The sequence below is a fragment of the Trematomus bernacchii genome, unplaced genomic scaffold (genome assembly GCF_902827165.1).
Source record: "Trematomus bernacchii unplaced genomic scaffold, fTreBer1.1, whole genome shotgun sequence".
NCBI classification, from domain to species: domain Eukaryota; kingdom Metazoa; phylum Chordata; class Actinopteri; order Perciformes; family Nototheniidae; genus Trematomus; species Trematomus bernacchii.
In genome coordinates this window covers 18,885,913-18,911,996 of record NW_022987593.1, presented here as the reverse complement: position 1 = coordinate 18,911,996, position 26,084 = coordinate 18,885,913, and the positions used below count along the sequence as shown (strand labels likewise).

The following is a 26,084-nucleotide window of genomic DNA, read 5'->3' as shown; positions in this document are numbered from 1 at the left end:
CTTCATCGGATGCATATATTAGATAATAATCTCTATCTAACTCCTAACACATCTAAATCTACTTTCAGCATGGATAAATGTTCATAAAATACATCCATTGTTTGTTCTATATGCTTCTTGAAATCCTAAAAAACACATATTTTTTCTAGAACAGATTACAAATCGCCTGAAAATGGTACAAACAAGTGGCAACATGTTTGACGAAGGTGTTGCGCTGGGCTATATCATTCAATCGAAATGTAAGCTCGCTCCATTGCGGAGATATTCCCGCAAGATTGCTGAAAACCTAAATTAATTCACTATCAAATTAAGTTTTTATCACCTTAGGCAGCTATCCGAAATAAAACCTTTTCTCTCCAGACAGCAGTTTGAGACAGTAATCCATGCCTTTGCCACCACTTGGCTGGATTACTGCAACTCTCTTTACATGGGGGTTAGTGGTTCCTCCATCGCTCGTCTGCAACTGGTGCAAAATGCAGCAGCAACGCTTTTAACTGGCACACGGAAATATGAGCACATTTCCCCCATTTTGGCTTTGCTCCATTGGCTGCCAATACATTTTAGGATTCATTTCAAAATCCTAATATTTACTTTTAAATCCCAAAATGGCATGGCCCCACCATATCTTTCTGAGCTGCTACACCCTCTCAGGTCAACTGATCTACTGCTCCTGAATGTGCCCAGAACCATGTCAAAGCTCAGACGGTACCGTTCTTTCTCTGTCGCGGCTCCCACACTGTGGAATAATCTGCCCCTGCACATCAGACAGGCCGCCACACTGTCTGCTTTTAAAGCGCTTCTTAAAACCCACCTCTTCTCCTTAGCGTATTGACATCTTTTAGATTGTTGCTTTTCTTGCTTTTAAATTGTCTATTGTTTTTACATTTTACTTTACTTGTTTGGTGTGTGAGCTGAGCTGTGTAATGTTGTGTATGTTTCCGTTTGTTTATTTGACTGTACAGCACTTTGGTCTGGAGGTTTTAAAGTGCTTTATAAATAAAGCTGTATTGTATTGTATTGCATGTTTCTGGGAGTTTGTTCCAGATATTCGGAGCATAATAACTGAAAGCTGCTTCTCCATGTTTAGTTCTGACTCTGGGGACAGAAAGCAGACAGGTCCCAGAAGACCTGAGAGTTCTGAATGGTTCATAATTTAGCAGGAGATCAGAAATGTATTTTGGGCCGAAACCATTCAATGCTTTATAGAGCAGCAGCAGTATTTTGAAATCATTTATTTTACATACCGGAAGCCAGTTGTAAAGACTTCTGAACTGGAGTGATGTGGGGAGGGAGGGAGGGAGCATTTAAGAGTCAATAGATTTAGGGAGGGAAGGATGAATGCAAGAAGGGAGGGATGAAGGGAGGTAGGAATCAAGGAATGAAGGGTTTTAGGGAAGGAGGGATGAAAGGATATAGGTATTGAGGATGGATGAAGGGAGGGATGGGGACATGAGGGAGGGAGGGATGAATGGAAGAAGGGATAAATGGATTTGGTAATTCAGGGTTGGGCATTTAAGAGTCCCGGAATTTAGGGAAGGAAGGATGAATGGAAGAAGGAAGGGATGAATCGATGAAGGAATGTAGGGAGGGAGGAATCAAAAGATGTAGGGACGAAGGGTTGGGAAAGAAAGGGATGAACGGATGTAGGTTGGGGGGGGATTAGGGGATGTATGGAGGGAGGAATGAATGGAAAAAGGGATATATGGATCTGGGCATTTAGGGTCAAGGGTTTAAGGGTCAAAGGGATGTAAGGAGGAAGGGATGAATGAGAGAAAGAAGGGATAACTAAATAAAAGGCTGTGGCTCAGTGAGTAGTGTGCTGGATTTCGAATCAGAGGGTAGCAAGTTTGAGTCCCACTGCAGTCAGCATGTCGTTGTGTCCCTGAGACACTTCACCCCAAATTGCTCCTGTGGGGATTGCCCACAGTACGGACTGTATGTATGTCGCTTTGGATAAAAGTGTCTAACAAGTTAAATGTAATGTAATGGATGTACAGTAGGGAGGAAGGAATCAAGGTATAAACGGATAAAGGGATATAGGTAGAAAGGGATAAATGGATGAAAGGATGTTGGAAAGGAGGGACAAATGGTTGAAGGGATGAGGTTGAGTATGAGGTAGAAAGGGGAAGGGATGAATGGAAGGGACATGGAGGGTGGATGTTGAAATATAAAACTTCTGCATTTTGTCAAGGTTTTGATATGGCAGTCGTATGTTTGGGTCTGTCGTGAAGAGATGAAACGAGGACAGATGTGTTGACCGGATAAAAGAACTATAGCAGATGATAATAGATGTGGTTGAGGCTTAGCCATGCTCAAATAACTCCTTCACATTTAGTGAACCTGGATTTTACTGCTTTGATCAGGGGTGCCCAATACGTCGATCGCAAAGGTAGTGTGGGTAGATCGCATGGCATTTAAAAAAAAAAAGTTAGCCTATCATCCATCCTTACTATGGCATTTGCCACTTGATTGTCCTACAAGTAAGCCAGTCTGAGTTGTATTGTGACATACGGTTCATGCAGTTATGAGGGGGCCTCACCTCCTCATCTGAAGTGAAAAAGTGTGGGCACCCCTGGCTTAGATGAATGACTCTGTATGTGGCAATGCCAGAGTTGGATCAAATTCCCAGTTCTCAATGTCCGGTCTCTGTTCATTAATGCCATAACCTACATGCCATGGCATGCCATTGAATAATTGTATGCGTCAGCCGGAAATAGAAACACTGGAAACACAATATAACTTGGTGAAAGTCCAGTTTTTGTCAAGATACATGACAAGGTGAACACAGGAAAGGCAGACTGAGCGATGGAAAGTTTGTAACCACAGCACAGCCACAGTCCTGCTTATCATTGTGGGAAATGTCGTTTAGTTAAGCTGCAGTTTGTGCTGCAGACTGTTTATCTATATTGACTCATGGACTTTTCTACTTTAGATTTATTTTATGTGAAAAGTAGTATTGCAAATTTTTCCCAGTTTGTTCACTGCTGAGATTACCTGACAGACCATTGATTTAGATACTTAATTTAGCCTTCTTTTACAAAAAAGAAAGACATGAGAACTAAGAGAGGTGGTCTTTAGAAAGGTTTCGTTAAAACAAGCTGTGCATTGTAATAATGTCAAGAGGAAGGAAGTGGTATTTTGAACCTGCTTTCAGTCTCCTTTTCACTCTCAAGCCCACAGAAGGACGTTAAGGTTCAAGAGAACTTCCTTTAAGTTGATGTAGAACTGTTTTCTTGTGTACATCAATCTTCTTTATTTTATAGCCGCACAGAGACGAGAGGAGTCGCTATGATTTTAACAGCGAGTGGATTTGTGGTCTTCCTTCTCTGTATGCCAGGTAATGTATATCCACATTAACATTGTACAACCTTTACCACACTTATTCAAAGCACTTTGAAGAGAGATATATTATAAATAGATAGTTGTTTATTTTATTTTCAATCGACTGTTGTACTTGTATATCATTTGAGGTCATTTGACAGTGTGTCTCTGTATGTTTTTATGCTCTTTATGTCTTTCTATAAATGGTTTGTTGACACAAAATGCACGTTTTATACAATTTGTCCACCATCTTTAGATTGAATAGACCAGAACTGTATATATAAACTTGTATTCTATATTCTAGTTTAGGCATAGTTAGATAGACGCATTATCAGGACGTCTTTTTGATAATGACTGCTGATAGTTGGGTCATTTTAAGCTTGTCTATGTTTCCATTGCCCAAAATCACATCAGTCATTTGATCCACTTTGTCTAATTTACTGATATTAACTAAGCATTTTCTGAATTAGTTTCTGATGTGCTCTGTGTTACAGCGGTTCAGGGTCAGCGTGGCTGGGGAGTGACTTACACTTCTACTAAGATCTGTGCAGTGAAAGGATCAACAGTGGAGATAAACTGCAGCTACACATACCCATCTAAAATAAGTATCCATAGAACCACGATTAAGAAAACATTCTGGTTTACTAAATTGAAAGATGGTGAACCTGAAGATCTGAGAACAGACTCAGAGTATGCAGGTCGTGTAGAGGATCGCTGTAAAAACAACAGATGCACTCTGAGAATCAAAAACCTGAGAGAGAGCGACTCAGCTAAGTACAGGTTCAGGTTCATAACAAACAAAGATACATATACTGGTTCACCAGGAGTCACTTTGTCTGTCACAGGTAACTGTTTTTAATATAAATGTTAAATGTGTACTGTGCTGTGAATGTTTGATAAAGAACTTAGTGTGATATTTCCTGCAATGGAAGTTTTCCAACCTAATCCTGCACAGTGTGTATGTGTGTGTATGTGTGTGTGGTGTGTGTGTGTGTGTGTGTGTGTGTGTGTGTGTGTGTGTGTATGTGTGTGTGTGTGTGTGTGTGTGTGTGTGTATGTGTGTGTGTGTGTGTGTGTGTGTGTGTGTGTGTGTGTGTGTGTGTGTGTTTGTGTGTGTGTGTGTGTGTGTGTGTGTGTGTGTGTGTGTTCGCGTGTGTGTGTGTGTGTGTGTGTGTGTGTGTGTGTGTGTGTGTGTATGTGTGTGTGTGTGATTGATAATGTCCATTTTATTCAATAGCTACTATATAATTAACCATAGGCGGAAACAAACACCCATTATAGATGCTGTGAATGCTTTGGGGTATTTATATGAATATAAATCATTATTATTTAACTTTTTGTTTCCTTCTCAGATCCAGATCTACTAGTCAAGGTCATCGGATCAATAGTCCACCAGGGTGTTTCCAAAGCAAAGCTTCAGTGTCACAGCAGATGTCTTTTACCTCATGACCCTTCCTACATCTGGTTCAAGAACGGACAGAAAATTCGGGGAGAAACATCTTCTTTTTCAGTCTATTCTTATTCAGCTGACAGCTATTCCTGTGCTCTTAAAGGACATGAGGATTTCCCGTCTCCTTCACAGTGTGAGTTTACTCCACAGTCTTTCACTAACAGAACACCATGGCACAATGATTGCAAGTACTTTGAATATCAATAAACCCACTTCCCCTTTTTATATTAAGTTTTTATTTTTGGCCCCTCGCTCTCCAGGATCACTTCTGCTTTAAGCAACTCAACAACCTGCTCTGTATTACAGCTGTGAGAGAGTGAGTTGTATCAGCTCAGTTTAACAAATGGTTTATCTTTCAGGTGTTGACGGTCAAAACTGCAACAGAGTGACTCACACTGACCGGAGCATCTGTGCCTTCAAAGGATCATCAGAGGACATTTCCTGCATGTACAGCAGTTATGAATCTATCACTGATGGATTCTGGTTCAGTCCTCAGCGTTATCATCAGTGGCAGAATCCCTCAGAACCTGAGGACCTTAGTAAAGACTCCCAGTATGCAGGTCGTGTTCAGATGCTGGAAACAGAGAGAGGACGCTCCACTCTGAGGATCTCTGACCTGAGAGACTTAGATTCAGCTCAGTATCGCTTCAAATTCAAAACACCAAGCTTTGAATGGAGGAGTGATTTACCTGGTACAACTCTGACTGTCACAGGTACTGATCAACACTCACTGATGTTATATACAGCATACCAGTAATTAATGTGTAAGGTAGCTGTTATAATGTAGATTGTCATTTACAACTCTCTATCCATTCATGTTTATCTTATTTTAGACTTTGTACCCTTGATTTGGGTATTTGATAAATAACAAACACTTTTTTTATCCTCAAAAATCCAGATCTGAAGGTGCAGGTGCAGGAGGTGACATCATCTTCATGGTCTGAGCTCCAGTGTTACACCAGTTGTCGCCTGCCACAAGGTTCTTCCTACATCTGGTATGAGAATGGGCTGAAAATTGCAAAAGAAACATTCTCTTCATATTCAGTCTACTTTGGTTTTGCATCCAGCTACTCCTGCGCTGTGCAAGGACATGAGGATTTCCCCTCTCCTCCAGTGTGTGAGTGTTTCCCTCTGGCCCTCTGGTGGAGCTTGTAGGTTATTGCACTTTACCTTCAAAGCTTTTAATTCAGTTGCAGCTGGTCATCCGAAATAGCTGAGACTCAGAAGAAAGTTCTTAGTTCTTCTATGACTTTTTAGTCACTTACTATTAAATAGTTTTTTATGGCAAACTGTACTGTGACTTTTTATGAGATTTTCTATGGAATATTATAACATGATTTGATTGACTTCTATGTGACATACTATACTTTTCATGACACATTTAAATGTTACTTTATTGTGAAACAACCAACCAAATATTTTTACAGTATATAACCCAATATCAACAATCTCAAAATCGCCTCAGCTGGCTTTACAGTGATTACAGCATGTTTATTTAAAAAAATTGTGCACACACTTCTGTTTGCCATTGTTTGAATGTGCCCTAATTGACAAACGTTTTTTTGCCAAAACAAATTCACGAAGAACATTTTAAATTGTTTTGTTTTTCAGGTGTCACTGGTCAAACCTGTAACAGAGTAATTTACACTGAGAGAAGCATCTGCGCCCTAAAAGGATCATCAGTGGACATTTCCTGCACGTACAACAGTTATAAAGTATATGTTAAATCTACATTCTGGTTCAGTCCTGAGCGTAGTCATCAGGGACAGAATCCCTCTCAACCTGAGGACCTTAGTGAAGACTCCCAGTATGCAGGTCGTGTTCAGATCCTTGAAACAGAGAGAGGACGCTCCACTCTGAGGATCTCTGACCTGAGAGACTCAGATTCAGCTCAGTATCTCTTCAAATTCAAAACAACAGGCTTTGAATGGGGGAGTGATTTCCCTGGTACAACTCTGACTGTCACAGGTACTGATCAACACACACTGATGTTCACAGCAGCAGCAGTTTCATTCAAATAACTACAACTTTTGTACCACTTTCCTAAGAATTTGGTAGAAGGGTTTTATAACTATTGGCTTTTACCATGGTTTTAAATGTCTTTACAAATGTTGTGTACATATGCAATTGAACATAAAGATAGCCTTTGGGTTACCAGGCTTTAATAACAATGCTTTGTTTATTTTAAATAATAGCTCACTGTAGATTATTAGGAAAATTATCTCAATTAATCAGAGGAAGAAGAATCAAGTTATGTACAGTATTTAAGACAAAATAGTAACACCACATTGTAAACATTTTATGTTACAAGTAACATTCATTTGTTACTTAAATAAAAGTAAGAAAGCTATTAGCATAGCTATTTGGTTAGCAAATAGCTTTTCAATGTATTAGCATCACAATCTACTTAAAGGGGACCTATCATGCTAAATGCACTTTTGTACGTCTTTTATACATGAATATGTGTCCCCGGTGTTCCAGGGAACTCACCAAGTGTCAGAAAACACAACCCTCTCTATTTTCCTCCATACCCAAATCTCTAAAAAAGGGGCTGCAACGGATCTGATAAAAACTGATCCAGATTTGAACACTGTCCTGACGTCAGGACGGTGGCGCTACAGCTATTGGGCCAACTCCACCAATCAGGAGGAGACAACCACCGCATTGTTCGAAAGCGCTGGAGACGCTGTAGTACATATGCCAGGCCGCTAGATGGTGCTGTTGCTCACAGAATCAACCCTTGCTAAAACAGATCTAAAAAAATGTCAAATTGAGCAAAATGAGGCATGGCTAAAATGCATGATCTGTTTGGTATTTTGAAAAAAAAAAAGTATAAATATGCCTTCTATAGGTATGGTCCTACACTATATTATTCAAATATAGCATGATAGGTCCACTTTAAAGCATGCTGTACAGTGAAATAGTCACAAGCTTGTTCATTTACTTATTATAACATTTCTAAAATAAAGAATGTTTGCAAAACAAAAGTTCTCATGATTGGCTCATAGCTGAGCTACTCAAGATTTAAAACATGTGAACACTTGGCAAATTAGTATAAAAAAATGATAACAACTCAAGTTTATATTAAACCATAACAAAAGTTTGAATGATTCCCGTCGCTAACCTTCATTACATCTTCTGTTTGTGGTATATATCCTAAGTTTAGATTTATATTTGTTATTTTTGATGTCTGAAAGTATGTCACTTACAACCTTAAAGGTTATCACATTTGATTTGTAATGTTAAACATATCCAGCTCTGCAGGTGCAGGTGATCACATCAACAGTCCACCAGTCTTACACCTATGCAGAGCTGAAGTGTCACAGCGGCTGCAGTCCAGCTGGTGTTTCCTACGTCTGGTTCAAGAACAACGAGAAAATCATCAAAGAGGAAAGATCTTTATATGAAGACCAGTTTTATCCTGGAGACATCATCTCTTGTGCTTTGAAAGGACACGAGAATTACAGCTCTCCTTTGCTATGTGAGTTTGCTCCACTGTGTAATTAAGATAAATATTTATATTGAACGACATAACAGAGACGCATTAAGGAATCAACCTCCAGATACATTGCACCTAACATTTGCCTCACAAAATTGTTGTTTTTTACTCCAGATGCTCTGAAGTTTCCTGTTGTGTCAGTAAGTCCTTCTGATGAAATCATGGAGGGCAGTTCAGTGACTCTGACCTGTTGCAGTGATGCTAACCCAGCAGCTAACTACACCTGGTACAAGGAGAATGGAAATCAGAAACTTCCTCCTCTCACTAAAGAACCAAAGCTTTTCTTCAGCTCCATCCATGTTTCTGACTCTGGACAGTACTTCTGTGCAGCTGAGAACGAGCTGGGGAAACGGACATCTGAAATGAACTCTATTGATGTGAAATGTGAGGAAATACAGTTTATCAATGATAATTGTCATGTTTTAATCACTTGAAAAGGGTCTTTCAGGGTTCTCATACTTCAATTTCACATTCTGCTAATTTTGAGACCCTTGATGGAGAGATGTTTTCCTGATGAGCTGGGTGCAATCTTTTCATTAATCTTGCAAACTAATCTCCTGCAGATGCTCCAAAGCTCCCCTCTGTGTCAGTAAGTCCCTCTGCTGAAATAGAGGAGGGCAGTTCAGTGACTCTGACCTGTAGCAGTGATGCTAACCCAGCAGCTAAATACACCTGGTACAAGGAGAACCAAACACTGTTTCAGGGAACAGAAGGAAGTTATCATGTCACCTCCATCAGCTCTGAGGACAGAGGGATCTACTACTGCAAGTCTGAGAATCAATATGGAGAGATCAACTCTACGTCTCTGTTTGTAGATGTCCAGTGTGAGTAATAAACAACAGCAATTCTCTTATGCTAACACTGTATTTATAAGTAGGGATTCGTTGGTTGCTTTGTGCCATTGTGGAGGTAGAGTCTGGTTCACAACATGTGTAATTATTAATACATTTCTCTCCTAATCGTCCTCCAGATGCTCCAAAGCTCCCCTCTGTGTCAGTGAGTCCCTCTGCTGAGATAGAGGAGGGCAGTGCAGTGACTCTGACCTGTAGCAGTGATGCTAACCCAGCAGCTAACTACACCTGGTACAAGAAGAATGAAGACTCTCCAAAAGCTTCAGGACAGATCTTCAACATCACTGACTTCAGAGCTGAACACAGTGGGAGTTATTACTGTGAAGCCCAGAACAAGTTAGGACGTCAAAACTCCACCTTACATCAGATTGTTTTGACTGGTAGGTTTCATTCACTTCCACACACCAAACTAATATGCGGTAAATACCGTTAAACACCCTCTGATGCACAGACGTAAACATTTCATGTGCCAATGCTCAGACCACGTCTACTCTAAGATAAGCAAAGGTCTTTCAAGGTCCGAGGAAAATGCCACGCATATATACAGGACTAATCAAACTGACAAGACAAATCTGGAGAAGTCAGGCAAACACAAAAGAACATCAAAAAGATCACATACATGGAAAGAATCAGGGTGGGACAGACAATCACACATGCGGGAAAACACTAAGACAAAACATAAGGAGAGAATACATTTAAAAATAAAACAGGACACAAAATTATAATAATAATAATAATAATAATAATAAATGGAATTTATAAAGCGCCTTTCACGGGACCCAAGGTCGCTGTACATGGTGGACAGACAAGACAAAACAGACAATGAGGAGCGAACAAAACAAGAACAAAATAAAATAAAATAAAGGAAGCCAGGGGACCAGGAAAGGACTAGGGTCAGAAGGCCATGGTGAACAGGTGCGTTTTTAGTGAGGATTTGAAGATGTCCAGGGAGGCAGCGTTCCGGATCTCAGGAGGAAGTGCATTCCAGAGGGTGGGGGCCGCAACACTGAACGCCCTGTCACCCACAGTACGAAGGCGAGAGCGGGGGATGGAGAGCAGGCCCGTGTCGGAGGACTGCAGACTCCGAGAAGAGGTGTAGGGATGTAGGAGGTCTGTTAAGTACTGGGGGCGAGGGTATGGAGGGACTTGTACGTGAGGAGGAGTGTTTTATAGTGAATCCGGGACTTGACCGGCAGCCAGTGCAGGTGGATGAGGGTGGGGGTGATGTGTTGCCATGGCTTGGTGCGGGTGAGAAGCCTGGCGGCAGAGTTCTGGACGTATTGGAGCCTGGCCAGGGTTTTGCTGGGAACCCCGGACAGGACTCCATTGCAGTAGTCCAGACGGGATGTGATGAAGGCGTGTATGAGTGTTTCTGCCACTGAGTCAGAGAGTGAGGGGCGGAGTCTGGCAATGTTTTTGAGATGGTAGAAGGCGGATTTGGTAATAGATTTGATATGCGCCTGGAAAGAGAGGGTGGAGTCCAGGATGACTCCCAGGTTGCGGACTTCAGTGGACGGGGAGATGGAGCAGCCGTCAATGGTGAGAAGCAGGTCACCAACCTTCTGGAGCTGTGCCTTGGGAGCCACAATGATGAGCACAGTTTTGTTGCTGTTTATTTTTAGCAGGTTTGATGACATCCAGTTTTTGATGTCCTGGAGGCAGTTGACAAGGGAAAGAGGTGGGAATCTTTTGAAAATACACAAACAAAAAAGGTTTTTCTGAGCTCTGTTTCTGATCATGCTCAATATTTTTTGAAAAGGTATTGAATGGTAAGATCTAGGTTTTTCTTTTCATATTATATTCATGAAAGCTTTAATAACTGCTTTTTGTGTTTTTTTCGTCTTATCATAGGAGCATTGAAATCTAGAGCTGCTGGAATCACCACTGCTGTTGTTCTGACAGTCATCCTCCTCTCTATATTTGTATTGATTAGGTAAGCAGTCCACTTTCATTAAGGTAATGTTTAGTGAAAGCACTAAACATGGTATGCTGGATACTTTTGATAATATTGGGCAATCAAATATGTAAATTAGGACAACACTGTAAAGTTATACCTCATTTCAATCTCTTCCTCTTCTTCAAACTCACTGTCAGACTGAATTTTCAGAAATGTGATCCTCATATCCTACAGTATTAAAGATTAGTTAGGGAGGCTGTTGCGCAGTGGGATAGCGCTGGTTACACTCCCACTGCAGTCAACTTATCGTAATTGGATACTTCACCCCAAATTGCACCTGTGGAGATTGTCCACAGTATTGAGAGTATGTAAGTCACTTTGGATAAAAGCATCTAACAAGTGAAATGTCATGTAATGTAATGTTTACCGCAAGATGGAGGGTTACGTGTGGGAATGTGAAAGCAGAAAGGAGTTTGGTCTTGAAATGTAACAATGAGTCTGAGTTTCTTTTATGAAAACAGGTCCCACAATCAGGAACACCATGAAATAGTTCAAACGTGTGTGTTTGTATAATTTAGTGCTTTCCAGAAGTCAGCAATTATCTTGGATATTTGACTGCATTGTGTTATTAGGAAAGGATAATGACCAATACAAATACCCAGGTTTCATGAAAAATATTGTCTTCATTAACTGTTAAGCCCTAGAGCAGTGGGGTGTTTCTTCACGAAACTGTGTCTCAGGGCTTCTTAATATTTAAAAACCTATTAATGTGTCATACCCATTTAACGGGAAGAAACTCAGCTAACTGACAATATGAACCATTTTTACCGAAACAAAACACAAGTCTCACAAGAAGCGTCTAAATGAGCCCTGAGCGAAAAAATGCTAACACACTTAGCACAGAACTCAAGGTAAAAATACCCTTATTACTTATCATAACTGCAAAAACAAGATATCAGATTAAAGCTGAGATTCCACAGATTCTATAGGTATTGGTATCATCACTGAGCGATGAGAACTCGTGACAGGGGAAGCAAACAGACGTCATAACACGTAGCATTACGGAACATTCACGGGAGATCGTCTCAAATTAGCTGTTATTCTGATCAATAGTCGTGTTCAATGGCATTAAAATGATAAAAACGCTGCTGAAGGTTAATCCATAGGTTAATCCAATGTGTCTGTGTCACTTTGAAAGGATTACTGATAATCCATCATTACATTTTTATGTAAAAAACGGAGATTTCATATTATTTTTCTTTTTCTAAACCTCTCTAAAAAGGTCAAATGTTACTTGTTTTGCATCAATCTTCATACAGGGTACTTATTATATGTTGTACTTTGGATTCCTAAAGCTTTTAGTCTACTAACCCATCATCCAAGGGTAGTTTTTACTATAAGTAAAAAAGAATATTTGGACGGACACTATAATTACACTTTTTTACTATGTAAAATCTGAATTTTCTTTCAAATAAAAAACATCTATATTGATTCTGACTTTTCTACATCAAACGCACAGGTTTATCATTACTTTGAGAAAAAAGATTATTAATTTAACCCTTTTAGAAGGGAAGATATGGTCATTTGTTCTGGGAATGGCATTTTCGAGCCTGAGACCTGAAAAACAGGCTCAGAGCTTAACAGGTTAACAGGTTAACAGGTTCAGTTTAGCACATTTCTAAAAGTTCAATGTTTAATTATTCTAACCAGGAAGAAGAAAGCTGCCAAGCCATCATCTGAACCCGGAGAGCCACCGGACAACAGCAAACAGGTGAGAAGGAATAATTATCAATAAAAGCAAAAAAGGTTTCAACAGTTCAGTTCAGATATATATATTTCTTTGCACTACTGATTACTGGTAATATTTGCATTAATTATGTTTCCTGTAGATGTTTGATTGCTCTTTTTACTGCACTTTTAGTGTACAGTTTTGCTGTTATGCTGCTGTGTTTGTTGTATTTTTGTGGCTCTGGCACAACAATTTCCTTCGGGATAAATAAAGTCTTATCTTATCTTATCTTATCTTATCTTATGGCTGGACTACACAAAAGCTCTTTATGTCTTAAAAGATGCATTAAAAGTAGAAAAAGAGTCCCAGAGGGTAAACTGGCACGAGTCTACATTTAGTTTTTTTGGTCCAATCAGGACTTGAATCAGCAATTGTTCCGTTCCCAAGCCAACACACTGAGCTACTGCCGCTCCAAGACAGAACTTCAAGTAAAGTTCAAGATTGTTTTAGGGACCATTGGGTATTCTTAACCTTCACATATTCCCTACAACACAGACCCAAACCCTTTTAAGGTAATCTTGTCTATGCAATATCTGCCCTTCAGAGTCCTCCGGAGGAGCTTCTCTATGCCAGTGTCCAGTTCTCCAAAAACCAGGCAGATCCTCTCTCCTCCAACATCGAGGATAGTGTTGTGTACGCTGAGGTCAAATTTAACAGCGCTGCCCCGAGGTGAGTAGATACTCTCACAGGAACATTACCCTGAGTTTAACGATGAAATGACTTGGAATACAATCAACACCTGTTCACTTTTGCATCTGCCTGATGTGATTTTACTAGTTTTCCAACCACTGTTTGGCCATTTGTACGATATCTAATCTGCAAAACTCCTAAATAAATGTTTCTCTTTGAAAAACAGAAGTCAGATGTCTGCCATAAAGGACTCAACTGCATTGTACAGCACAATCAACAAAACCAGGACACAGTAGGGATCTACAGCCCATCATTTTTATTAAAGGGACCCTATTGGGTTTTCCCTTCACTGTAGTGTGTTCTCTAGGTTTGTGTGCATGTAAATGGTCTGCAAAGGCTAACATCCATGTGTTCCCTCCAGAGGGAGTTTCTCCATTGGACTCCTTTGTTTGCTTCCTTAACATAGTGACATCCCTATGGAACACTCTGGCTCCTATTGGCTTCTTTCTGAGAAGATATATGACTTTAGTGTGTTGTTGAGTTTGAGCATGGGTTGGCTCTAATGACTATGTAGCTTATTTAATGCCTTTTATTGTAAACATAATGTATGTATATTAAATGGCCTATTTAATGAAATGTACAGAAGCAAGGACACACTTTTTAAACCTTTTATTTGTTCTCTGGATTGGTGTTTAAGCACGGAGTGGATACATACGACTCTATAAATCATTATTCAGAGGGAATTAGAGACACCCAAATAGCTTTTACTTTCCATTTTACCAAAAAGATAGCAATGTAACTAACTTATTAACTTGTAAAACATGAGACAACCTTTCAATTTGAAATAAAGAGTATGCAGACCGATGTGTTTTGCTATATCATGTTATACTTAAACCTTTGTCAACAGTACGTTTTATTTGAGCTCTTGTTATGTTAGGCATACTCATTTGTTTTGTAAAATAAACCATTGAATAAAAGCTATAATAATGAAGCTGTTTGGTGATGTTTTATTAATTTGTGGCAGCTATCGTATTTAGTCTTTCCTTTTTTTCCATTACAGTAAAGAAAAACATTTATGACAAACAAAACTGCACCCACAGCCTAAGTCCTGCTTATCATTGTGGGACATGTAGTTTAGTTAAAGGGGACCGATCATGCAAAATGCACTTTTGTACGTCTTGTATACATGAATATGTGTCCCCGGTGTTCCAGGGAACTCACCAAGTGTCAGAAAACACAACCCTCTCTATTTTCCTCCATACCCAAATCTCTAAAAAAGGGGCTGCAACGGATCTGATAAAAACTGATCCAGATTTGAACACTGTCCTGACGTCAGGACGGTGGCGCTACGGCTATTGGGCCAACTCCACCAATCAAGAGGAGACAGCCACGGCCATTGCCATTCGAAAGCGCTGGAGACGCTGTAGTACATATGCCAGGCCTGTAGATGGTGCTGTTCTCACTGAATCTGCCCTTGCTAAAACTGAGCTAGAAATTGTCAAATAGAGCGAAATGAGGCATGGCTAAAATGCATGATCTGTTTGGTATTTTGAAAAAAAAAAAGTATAAATATGCCTTATATAGGTATGGTCCTACACTATATTATTCAAATATAGCATGATAGGTCCACTTTAAGCTGCAGTTTGTGCTGCAGACTGGTTATCTATTTTGACTCATGGACTTTTCTACTTTAGATTTTCTAATTGACTTATGGCAGACATTATAAAAGAATGCATCTTTTATGTCATGATGTTGATGCAGTTTCTTTGATGTGAAAAGTAATATTGCAAACTTTCCCTTGTCTCTTTGTGAATGATAGAAGTATAGTTAGTTTGTTCAATAGTGAGATGAACTGACAGACCATTGATTTAGATACTTAATTTAGCCTTCTTTTACAACAAAGAAAGACATGAGAACTAAGAGAGGTGGTCTTTATAAAGGTTTCGTTTGGCCACAACACCTTTTTTGCAAAACAAGCTGTGTTTTTAAATAATGTAAAGAGGAAGGAAGTGCTTTTTTGAACCTGCTTTCAGTCTCCTTTTCACTCTCAAGCCCACAGAAGGACGTTTAGGTTCAAGAGAGCTTCCTTTAAGTTGATGTAGAACTGTTTTCTTGTGGACATCAATCTTCTTTATTTTATAGCCGCACGGAGACGAGAGGAGCCGCTATGATTTTAACAGCGAGTGGATTTTTTGTCTTCCTTCTCTGTATGCCAGGTAATGTATATCCACATTAACATTGTACAACCTGTACCACACTTATTCAAAGCACCTCGAAGAGAGATATATTATTTTCAATCGACTGTTGAACTTGTATATCATTGTAGGTCATTTGACAGTGTGTCTCTGTATGTTTTTATGCTCTTTATGTCTTTCTATAAATGGTTTGTTGACACAAAATGCACGTTTTAAACAATTTGTTGACAATTCCCATGTACCCAAAACTGATCAAATATAATATAAACTTGTATTTTATATTCTAGTTTAGGCATAGTTAGATAGACGCATTATCAGGATGTCTTTTTGATAATCACTGCTGATAGTTCGGTCATTTTAAGCTTGTCTATGTTTCCATTGCCCAAAATCACATCAGTCATTTGATCCACTTTGTCTAATTCACTGATATTAACTAAGCATTTTTCTGAATTAGTTTCTGATGTGCTCTGTGTTACAGTGGTTCAGGGTCAGCGTGGCTGGGGAGTGGCTTACACTTCTACTGAGATCTGTGCAGTGAAAGGATCAACAGTGGACATAAGCTGCAGCTACAGATACCCATCTAGAATAAATGGCCATGAAAACACAGTACAGAAAACCTTCTGGTTTACTCAGAAGAAAAATGGTGAACCTGAAGATCTGTTAACAGACTCAGAGTATGCAGGTCGTGTAGAGTATTGCCTTGAAAACAACAGATGCACTCTGAGAATCAGAAACCTGAGAGAGAGCGACTCAGCTGAGTACAGGTTCATGTTCATAACAAACTACGATACATATACTGCTTCACCAGGAGTCACTTTGTCTGTCACAGGTAACTTTTTTTAATATAAATGTTAAATGTGTACTGTGCTGTGAATGTTTGATAAAGAACTTAGTGTGATATTTCCTGCAATGGAAGTGTTCCAACCTAATCCTGCACACTGTGTATGTGTGTGTGTGTGTGTGTGTGTGTGTGTGTGTGTGTGTGTGTATGTGTATGTGTATGTGTGTGTGTGTGTGTGTGTGTGTGTGTGTGTGTGTGTGTGTGTGTGTGTGTGTGTGTGTGTGTGTGTGTGTGTGTGTGTGGTTGATAATGTCTCTATTGTATTCAATAGCTACTATATAATTAACCATAGGCAGAAACAAACACCCATTATAGATGCTGTGAATGCTTTGGGGTATTTATATGAATATAGATCCTTATTATTTAATTTGTTGTTTCCTTCTCAGATCCAGATCTACTAGTCAAGGTCATCGGATCAATAGTCCACCAGAGTGTTTCCAAAGCAAAGCTTCAGTGTCACAGCAGATGTCTTTTACCTCATGGCCCTTCCTACATCTGGTTCAAGAACGGACAGAAAATTCGGGCAGAAACATTTTCTTTTTCAGTCAATTCTTATTCAGCTGACAGCTATTCCTGCGCTCTTAAAGGACATGAGGATTTCCCGTCTCCTTCACAGTGTGAGTTTACTCCACTGTCTTTCACTAACAGAACGCCATGGCACAATGATTACAATTACTTTGAATATCAATAAACCCACTTCCCCTTTTTATATTAAGTTTTTATTTTTGGCCCCTCGCTCTCCAGGATCACTTCTGCTTTAAGCAACTCAACAACCTGCTCTGTATTACAGCTGTGAGAGAGTGAGTTGTATCAGCTCAGTTTAACAAATGGTTTATCTTTCAGGTGTTGACGGTCAAAACTGCAACAAAGTGATTCACACTGACAGGAGCATCTGTGCCTTCAAAGGATCATCAGTGGACATTTATTGCATGTACAGCAGTTATGAATCTATCACTGATGGATTCTGGTTCAGTCATGAGCGTTATCATCAGTGGCAGAATCCCTCAGAACCTGAGGACCTTAGTGAAGACTCCCAGTATGCAGGTCGTGTTGTGGTTCTTTCACCATGGAGAAGAGGCGCTGCTCTGAGGATCTCTGACCTGAGAGACTCAGATTCAGCTCAGTATCTCTTCAAATTCAAAACACAAAACTTTGAATGGAGGAGTGATTTACCTGGAACAACTCTGACTGTCACAGGTACTGATCAACACATACTGATGTTAAATCAACACGGTACAGTAGTTAAGGTGGCATGTTTATAACATAGAAGATAGTACGACTGATAATGAGTGCATGATTCTATGTATTTTCTTACCCCTTTAAAATGTTGAAAGTAAGTTAGTACTACGCCGTAATTAACTTAATAATTACAACAATCATTTGATATTCATCTGTTTTTTAATATTCACCCTTGATTTGGGTATTTGATAAATAACAAACACTTTTTTTATCCTCAAAGATCCAGATCTGAAGGTGCAGGTGCAGGGGTGGAAATCATCTTCCTGGTCTAAGCTCCAGTGTTACACCAGTTGTCGCCTGCCACAAGGTTCTTCCTACATCTGGTATGAGAATGGGCTGAAAATTGCAAAAAAAACATTCTCTTCATATTCAGGCCACTTTGGTTTTGCATCCAGCTACTGCTGCGCTGTGCAAGGACATGAGGATTTCCCCTCTCCTCCAGTGTGTGAGTGTTTCCTTCTGGCCCTCTGGTGGAGCTTGTAGGTTATTGCACTTTACCTTCAAAGCTTTTAATTCAGTAGTAGCTGTTCATCCAAAATAGCTGAGACTCAGAAGAAAAGCATACTGCTGATAACAACATTGCAGAGATGTTGCAAAGACCGTGCCATCTTTTGTGCATACTATACTCTTACTTCTATGACTTTTTTAGTGACTTACTATTAAATAGTTTTTTATGACAAACTGTACTGTGACTTTTTATGAGATTATATGGAATATTATAACATGATTTGATTACTTTGACATCTGTGTGACAAACTATACTATGATCTTTTTATGACAAATTGATATATGACTTTATTGTGAAACAATCAGCAAAACTATTATTTACAGTATATAACCCAATATCAACAATCTCAAAATTGCCTCAGGTGGCTTTACAGGGATTACAGCATGTCCATTTTAAAAATAGTGCACACAGTTATGTTTGCCATTGTTCACCTGTGCCCTAAACGAACGCTTTTTTGCCAAAACAAATTCACGAAGAACATTTGAAATTGTTTTGTTTTTCAGGTGTCAGAGGTCAAACCTGCAACAGAGTAATTTACACTGAGAGAAGCATCTGTGCCCCCAAAGGATCATCAGTGGACATTTCCTGCACGTACAGCAGCTTTGAAGACGATGTTAAATCTAAATTCTGGTTCAGTCCTGAGCGTCGTCATCAGGGACAGAATCCCTCTCAACCTGAGGACCTTAGTGAAGACCCCCAGTATGCAGGTCATGTTCAGATCCTTGAAACAGAGAGAGGACGCTCCACTCTGAGGATCTCTGACCTGAGAGACTCAGATTCAGCTCAGTATCTCTTCACATTCAAAACACCAAGCTTTGAATGGAGGAGTGATTTCCCTGGAACAACTCTAACTGTCACAGGTACTGATCAACACACACTGATGTTCACAGCAGCAGCCGTTTCATTAAAAATAACACACGAAAAAAAAACACTATATTAATAAGGTGGTTGAAGGGTTTTATAAATATTGGCTTTAATCATGATTTTTAATGTGTTTAAAAAAATATTGTAGATATGCAATTGAACATAGAAATAGCTTTTTGGTTACCAGGCTTTCATGACAATGCTTTGGCTAAGTGTTTTGTTTTTACATTTCCTAATAGCTCACTCTGTACATTATTAGGAAAATTATCTAAATTAATCAGAGGAAGAAGAATCAAGTTATGTACAGTATTAAAGAAAAATGTGTAATGCCACATTGTAAAAAAATTCTGTTACAAGTAACATTCATTTAGTACTTAAGTAAAAGTAAAAATCCCATTAGCATAGCTATTTGGTTAGCAAACGGCTTTTCAATGTATTAGCATCAAAATCTACGACTTAAAGTATGCTATCTACAGTAAAATAGTAAAAAGCTTGTTCATTTATTTATTATATAATTATTATTAGTATTATTTTGCAACACAAAAGTTGTGAACTAGTGATGGGAATTCCGGCTCTTCTTGGTGAGCCGGATCATTTGGCTCGGCTCACCAAGAAGAGCCGGCTCTTTCGGCTCCCAAACGGCTCTTCAGTTTACCACATATTATACCTTTTATAATTCAATCAAATGTAGCCCTGTTTTGACAAATGATTTATATGTGTACACATATCACTTAAATTATTCAATACATCCTTTGTACTGAAGTATTCAAAAGTAAAAATTACATGTTTAATATCAATTATTTGCTGTGGCCAATTGTTTTCATTGCATTTACAGACCCTTGTATCTCTCTGATACCACCCAATGAATGCACTGACTTGCTTGTAGAACCACGCTACACAAAGCAGATAGCAACACCTATAAAAACTTAAGCAAAGACATTTAAAAAAAGGGGATACTGTATCGACATTTTAAAATTATATTTAAAGAAAAGGCCCTGACAAAACAGCAGGGCTCTATTTCAGTATTAACTATAGAAAAAAAGACAGCAACAGCTGACATCAAATCTTTGCTGAGCCCAAGGATAATCATAAATTAATAACATAAATATATTGCAATGCTCAGTACAGCAGCATCCAACCGTCTCTAATCATAAAAAAAACATAATAAAAATAAATGTATTGCAATGCTCAAAACAGCAGCATCCAACAGTCTCTAATCCTTGGATATTACATGTCACTGCATGCATGCACGGAGCAGCTGTAGCGCGGAGATCATCATATCATTCTGTCTTGTATTACTTAACAAAAACAAACAAAAACAAAAAACGGCTCGTTCGCGGGCGCGAGCCGGCTCCCGTCGTTCACTTAAAAGAGCCGGCTCTTTGAGCCGGCTCGTTCGCGACCGACACATCACTATTGTGAACACTTGGCAAAGTAGTATAAAGAAATGCTTAGAAATAAAGTTTATATTAAACCATAACAAAAGTTTGAATGATTCTCGTAGCTAACGTTCATTACCAGTTCTGTTTGTGGTATATATCATAAGTTTAGATTTATATCTGTTATTTTTTTGTGTCTGAAAGTATGTCACTTACAACCTTAAAGGTTATCACATTTGATTTGTAATGTTAAACATATCCAGCTCTGCAGGTGCAGGTGATCAGATCAACAGTCCACCAGTCTTACACCTATGCAGAGCTGAAGTGTCACAGCGGCTGCAGTCCAGCTGGTGTTTCCTACATCTGGTTCAAGAACAACGAGAAAATCATCAAAGAGGAAAGATCTTTATATAAAGACCGGTTTTATCCTGGAGACATCATCTCTTGTGCTTTGAAAGGACACGAGAATTACAGCTTTCCTTTGCTATGTGAGTTTGCTCCACTGTGTAATTAAGATAAATATTTATATTGAACGACATAACAGAGACGCATTAAGGAATCAACCTCCAGATACATTGCACCTAACATTTGCCTCACAAAATTGTTGTTTTCTACTCCAGATGCTCTGAAGTTTCCTGTTGTGTCAGTAAGTCCTGATGAAATCATGGAGGGCAGTTCAGTGACTCTGACCTGTAGCAGTGATGCTAACCCAGCAGCTAACTACACCTGGTACAAGGAGAATGGAAATCAGAAACGTCCTCCTCTCACTACAGAACCAAAGCTTTTCTTCAGCTCCATCCTGGTTTCTGACTCTGGACAGTATTTCTGTGCAGCTGAGAACGAGCTGGGGAAACGGACATCTGAAATGAACTCTGTTGATGTGAAATGTGAGGAAATACAGTTTATCAATTGTAATTGTCATGTTTTAATCACTTGAAAAGAGTCTTTCAGGATTCTCACTTACTTCAATTTCAAATTCTGCTAATTTTGAGACCCTTGATGGAGAGATGTTTTCCTGATGAGCTGGGTGCAATTTTGTCATTAATCGTGTAAACAAATCTCTCCAGATCCTCCAAAGCTCCCCTCTGCGTCAGTGAGTCCCTCTGCTGAGATAGAGGAGGGCAGTTCAGTGACTCTGACCTGTAGCAGTGATGCTAACCCAGCAGCTAACTACACCTGGTACAAGGCAAACCAAACACTGTTTCAGGGAGCAGTAGGAAGTTATAATTTCACCTCCATCAGCTCTGAGGACAGAGGGAACTACTACTGCAGGGCTGAGAATCAATATGGAGAGATCAACTCTACGTCTCTGTTTGTAGATGTCCAGTGTGAGTAATTAACAACCGCAATTCTCTTATGCTAACACTGTATTTATAAGTCGGGATTCGTTGGTTGCTTTGTGCCATTGTGGAGGTAGAGTCTGTTTCATGTGTTTATTATGAATACATTTCTCTCCTAATCTCTTCCAGATGGTCCAAAGCTCCCCTCTGTGTCAGTGAGTCCCTCTGCTGAGATAGAGCAGGGCAGTTCAGTGACTCTGACCTGTAGCAGTGATGCTAACCCAGCTGCTAACTACACCTGGTACAAGGAGAATGAAGACTCTCCAAAAGCTTCAGGACAGATCTTCAACATCACTGACTTCAGAGCTGAACACAGTGGGAGTTATTCCTGTGGAGCCCAGAACAAGTTAGGACGTCAAAACTCCACCTTACATCAGATTGTTGTGACTGGTAGGTTTCATTCACTTACACACACCAAACTAATATGCGGTAAAGACCGTAAAACACCCTCTGATGGATGGACATTTCACGTGCCAATGCTCAGACCAAGTCTACTCTAAGATAAGCAAAGGTCTTTCAAGGTTCAAGGAAAATGCAATGCCTATATACAGGACTAATCACACTGACAAGACAAAGCTGGAGATGGCAGGAAAAAAACACAAGAGCAGCAAGAAGATCACATACCTGGAAAGAATCAGGGCGGGGCGGACAATTACACAGGCGGGAAAACACAAAGACAGGTCATAAACAAGATAATACGGAAGGAGAAAATATATTTCAAAATAAAAAATGAAACAAAATGATAAGAACAGGATTATGACAATTAACGTTGTCTGGGTCTTGTTGGAGTAAACTTGGAAAGCAAACTAACCTCTTCACTTGTTTTTTATAATGTGTCCGACTGCAACTGTGACAAATTAATTCTTATTTTACTTTGTTTCATTTCAAAATAATTCACACGCACCTCAGGTCTCTTTTGAATCAGACATTTGAAAAAGAAAATACACAAACAAAAAAGGTTTTTCTGAGGTCTGTTTCTGATCATGTTCAATATTTTTGACTTGTGTTGAGCTTGAAAAAGGACATTTGGATAAAGACAATGAACCAATATTTGTTGATTGTCCGAAAACACAATTTATTGAATTGCAAGATCTAGGTTATTCATATTCATATTCATAAAAGCTTAATTAACTGTCAGTGTTTTTCGTCTTGTCATAGGAGCATTGAAATCTAGAGCTGCTGGAATCACCACTGCTGTTGTCCTGTCAGTCATCCTTCTCTCTATATTTGTATTGATTAGGTAAGCAGTCCACTTTCACTAAGGTAATGTTTAGTGAAAGCACTAAACACGGTATGTTGGATATTTTTGATAATATTGGGCAATCAAATATGTAAATTAGGACAACACTGTACAGCTCTCTCTCATCTCAATCTCTTCCTCTTCTTCAAACTCACTGTCAGACTGAATTTTCAGAAATGTGATCCTCATATCCTATTAAAGATTAGTTAGGGTCAACTCCCACTGCAGTCAACATGTCATGGGGATTGTCCACAGTATTGAGAGTATGTAAGTCGCTTTGGATAAAAGCATCTAACAAGTGAAATGTAATGTAATGGTTACCGCAAGATGGAGGGTTATATGTGTTGGAATGTGAAAGCAGAAAGGTGTTTGGTCTTGAAATGTAACAATGAGTCTGAGTTTCTTTTATGAAAACAGGTCCCACAGTCAGGAACACCATGAAATAGTTTGTATATCCTGTTTCACGCCTTCCCCCCGGTACCGGGCGGATAAACGCGTCATTTGCAGGAAACAACGTCTAAGGAATCTTAATATTGAATAAAACTATGAATGTGTTATATCCATGTAACGGGAAGAAACTCAGCTAACTGATCTTTTTAATTTTTTTTTTCAAAAAAAAACCCACAATGCTAGCACTCAGCCTCTGAATTAGCCTCGATCGAAAAAACGGGACCTACTAAGGCACTTAAACTCACTCATAACTCCCTTATTACTTATCCTAGATGCACAACCAAACACTATTTTTTGGTGTCCTGGAGACACTGAATCTAACGGTGCCCACCTCAACACTCAGTGATAAACATTCGCGACGCTATCAACGAAAGCGTACATCATCACATGTGGAGCAAAGAAGCTAAACATGTAAATATGGCTCACCTTGGTCAAAAGTGGTCTTCAATGGCATTAAAACGATAAAAAAACGATGCTGCAGTTAATCCATAGGTTCATCCTATGTGTCTGTGCCTTCTTTGAAATTATTTCTGATAATCCATAAGCAATACAACTGCGTTTTAGTTTCCAAACTCCAGAAGGAGACATTCCTCCAGTTTAGTTTCGCTTTCCACACGCGAAGCGGCAACATTTTTTCTTTACAACCTGTCTGGGTGGGAGCCTCCTCCTTCGATTCTATTGGCTCTAACGGTCACAAGGGTATGTCAACCAACCAGATCGAGCAAGGGGGGCCAGAGATAGGTCAAATCCACCCAAATGACCACAGATGGCCCAGTTTTTGGCTAAATCTCTCTAAAAAGGTCAAATTTCACTTGTTTTGCATCAATCTTGATACAGGGTACTTATTATATGTTGTACTTTGGATTCCTAAAGCTTTTAGTCTACTAACCCATCATCCAAGGGTAGTTTTCACTATCTGTAAAAAATAATTTTTGGACGGACACTATAATTTACAGTTTTTTACTATGTAAAATCTGAATTTTCTTTAAAATAAAAAACATTTATATTGATTCTGACACTTCTACATCCAACTCACAGGTTTATCATTACTTTGAGAAAAGATTATTAATTTAACCCTTTTAGAAGGGAAGATATGGTCATTTGTTCTGGGAATGTCATTTTCGAGCCTGAGACCTGAAAAACAGGCTCAGAGTGGAACAGGATAATTTAGTGCTTTCCAGAAGTCAGCAATTATCTTGGATATTTGACTGCATGGTGTTATTAGGAAAGGATAATGACCAAGTACCATGACAAATATTGTCTTCATTAATCAGTTTAGCACATTTCTAAAAGATCAATGTTTAATTATTTTAACCAGGAAGAAGAAAGCTGCCAAGCCATCATCTGAGCCCGGAGAGCCACCGGACAACAGCAAACAGGTGAGAAGGAATAATAATCAACAAAAGCAAAAAAAATGTCAACAGTTCAGTTCAGATATATATATATATTTTTTTTGCACTACTGATTACTGGTAATATTTGCATTAATTATGTTTCTTGTAGATGTTTGATTGCTCTTTTTACTGCACTTTTAGTGTACAGTTTTGCTGTTATGCTGCTGTGTTTGTTGTATTTTTGTGGCTCTGGCACAACAATTTCCTTCGGGATGAATAAAGTCTTATCTTATCTTATCTTATCTTTTCGCTGGGCTACACAAAAGCTCTTTATGTCTTAAAAGATGCATTAAAAGTAGAAAAAGAGTCCCAGAAGGTAAACTGGCACGAGTCTACATTTAGTTTTTTTGGTCCAATCAGGACTTGAATCAGCAATTGTTCCGTTCCCAAGCCAACACACTGAGCTACTGCTGCTCCAAGACAGAGCTTCAAGTAAAGTTCAAGATTGTTTTAGGGAACCTTGGGTATTCTTAACCTTCACATATTCCCTACAACACAGACCCAAACCCTTTTAAGGTAATCTTGTCTATGCAATATCTGCCCTTCAGAGTCCTCCGGAGGAGCTTCTCTATGCCAGTGTCCAGTTCTCCAAAAACCAGGCAGATCCTCTCTCCTCCAACATCGAGGATAGTGTTGTGTACGCTGAGGTCAAATTTAACAGCGCTGCCCCGAGGTGAGTAGATACTCTCACAGGAACATTACCCTGAGTTTAACGATGAAATGACTTGGAATACAATCAACACCTGTTCACTTTTGCATCTGCCTGATGTGATTTTACGTGTTTTCCAACCACTGTTTGTCCATTTGTACGATATCTAATCTGCAAAACTCCTAAATAAATGTTTCTCTTTGAAAAACAGAAGTCAGATGTCTGCCACGGAGTACTCAACTGCATTGTACAGCACAATCAACTAAACCAGGACACAGTAGGAATCTACAGCCCATCATTTGTATTAAAGGGACCCTATTGGGTTTTCCCTTCACTGTAGTGTGTAGGTTTGTGTGCATGTAAATGGTCTGCAAAGGCTAACATCCATGTGTTCCCTCCAGAGGGAGTTTCTCCATTGGACTCCTTTGTTTACTTCCTTAACATAATGACATCCCTTTGGAACACTTGGCTCCTATTGGCTAGCGCTCCAACACATTGTATGTGATAGGACATCTTTAAGCAGTTGACCAATCATATTGGAGCAGACTG

General features: G+C 39.3%; 2 protein-coding genes across 2 annotated transcripts; both read left to right on the top strand.

Annotated features, from left to right (window-relative positions):
- Positions 1-3,186: 3,186 nt before the first annotated feature.
- Positions 3,187-13,733, top strand: LOC117482002 (sialoadhesin-like). Its single transcript, XM_034129946.1, has 14 exons — positions 3,187-3,337; positions 3,816-4,166; positions 4,674-4,904; positions 5,131-5,484; positions 5,670-5,888; positions 6,383-6,739; positions 8,028-8,252; positions 8,385-8,654; positions 8,834-9,094; positions 9,241-9,270; positions 9,340-9,457; positions 12,729-12,789; positions 13,352-13,476; positions 13,664-13,733. Exons 1-14 carry the CDS (start codon positions 3,289-3,291, stop codon positions 13,731-13,733), a joined length of 2,721 nt encoding a protein of 906 aa, XP_033985837.1. The 5' UTR covers positions 3,187-3,288.
- A 1,758-nt stretch (positions 13,734-15,491) lies between these two features.
- On the top strand, positions 15,492-25,801 carry LOC117482000 (sialoadhesin-like). Its single transcript, XM_034129945.1, has 10 exons — positions 15,492-15,653; positions 16,111-16,461; positions 16,860-17,090; positions 18,724-19,080; positions 20,727-20,951; positions 21,084-21,350; positions 21,531-21,791; positions 21,933-21,958; positions 25,435-25,559; positions 25,747-25,801. The coding sequence occupies exons 1-10, from the start codon at positions 15,605-15,607 to the stop codon at positions 25,799-25,801; spliced, it is 1,947 nt and encodes a 648-aa protein (XP_033985836.1). The 5' UTR covers positions 15,492-15,604.
- Positions 25,802-26,084: the final 283 nt, after the last annotated feature.

Bases quoted from the DNA above. Each gene is read 5' to 3' on its own strand.
- LOC117482002 (XM_034129946.1), top strand. From the start codon at position 3,289: ATGATTTTAACAGCGAGTGGATTTGTGGTCTTCCTTCTCTGTATGCCA. The intron at 4,905-5,130 runs GTGAGTTTACTC...TTTATCTTTCAG, and splicing joins TTTCCCGTCTCCTTCACAGT to GTGTTGACGGTCAAAACTGC. The intron at 12,790-13,351 runs GTGAGAAGGAAT...TCTGCCCTTCAG, and splicing joins CACCGGACAACAGCAAACAG to AGTCCTCCGGAGGAGCTTCT.
- LOC117482000 (XM_034129945.1), top strand. From the start codon at position 15,605: ATGATTTTAACAGCGAGTGGATTTTTTGTCTTCCTTCTCTGTATGCCA. The intron at 15,654-16,110 runs GTAATGTATATC...TCTGTGTTACAG, and splicing joins CTTCCTTCTCTGTATGCCAG to TGGTTCAGGGTCAGCGTGGC. The intron at 25,560-25,746 runs GTGAGTAGATAC...TTTGAAAAACAG, and splicing joins TTTAACAGCGCTGCCCCGAG to AAGTCAGATGTCTGCCACGG.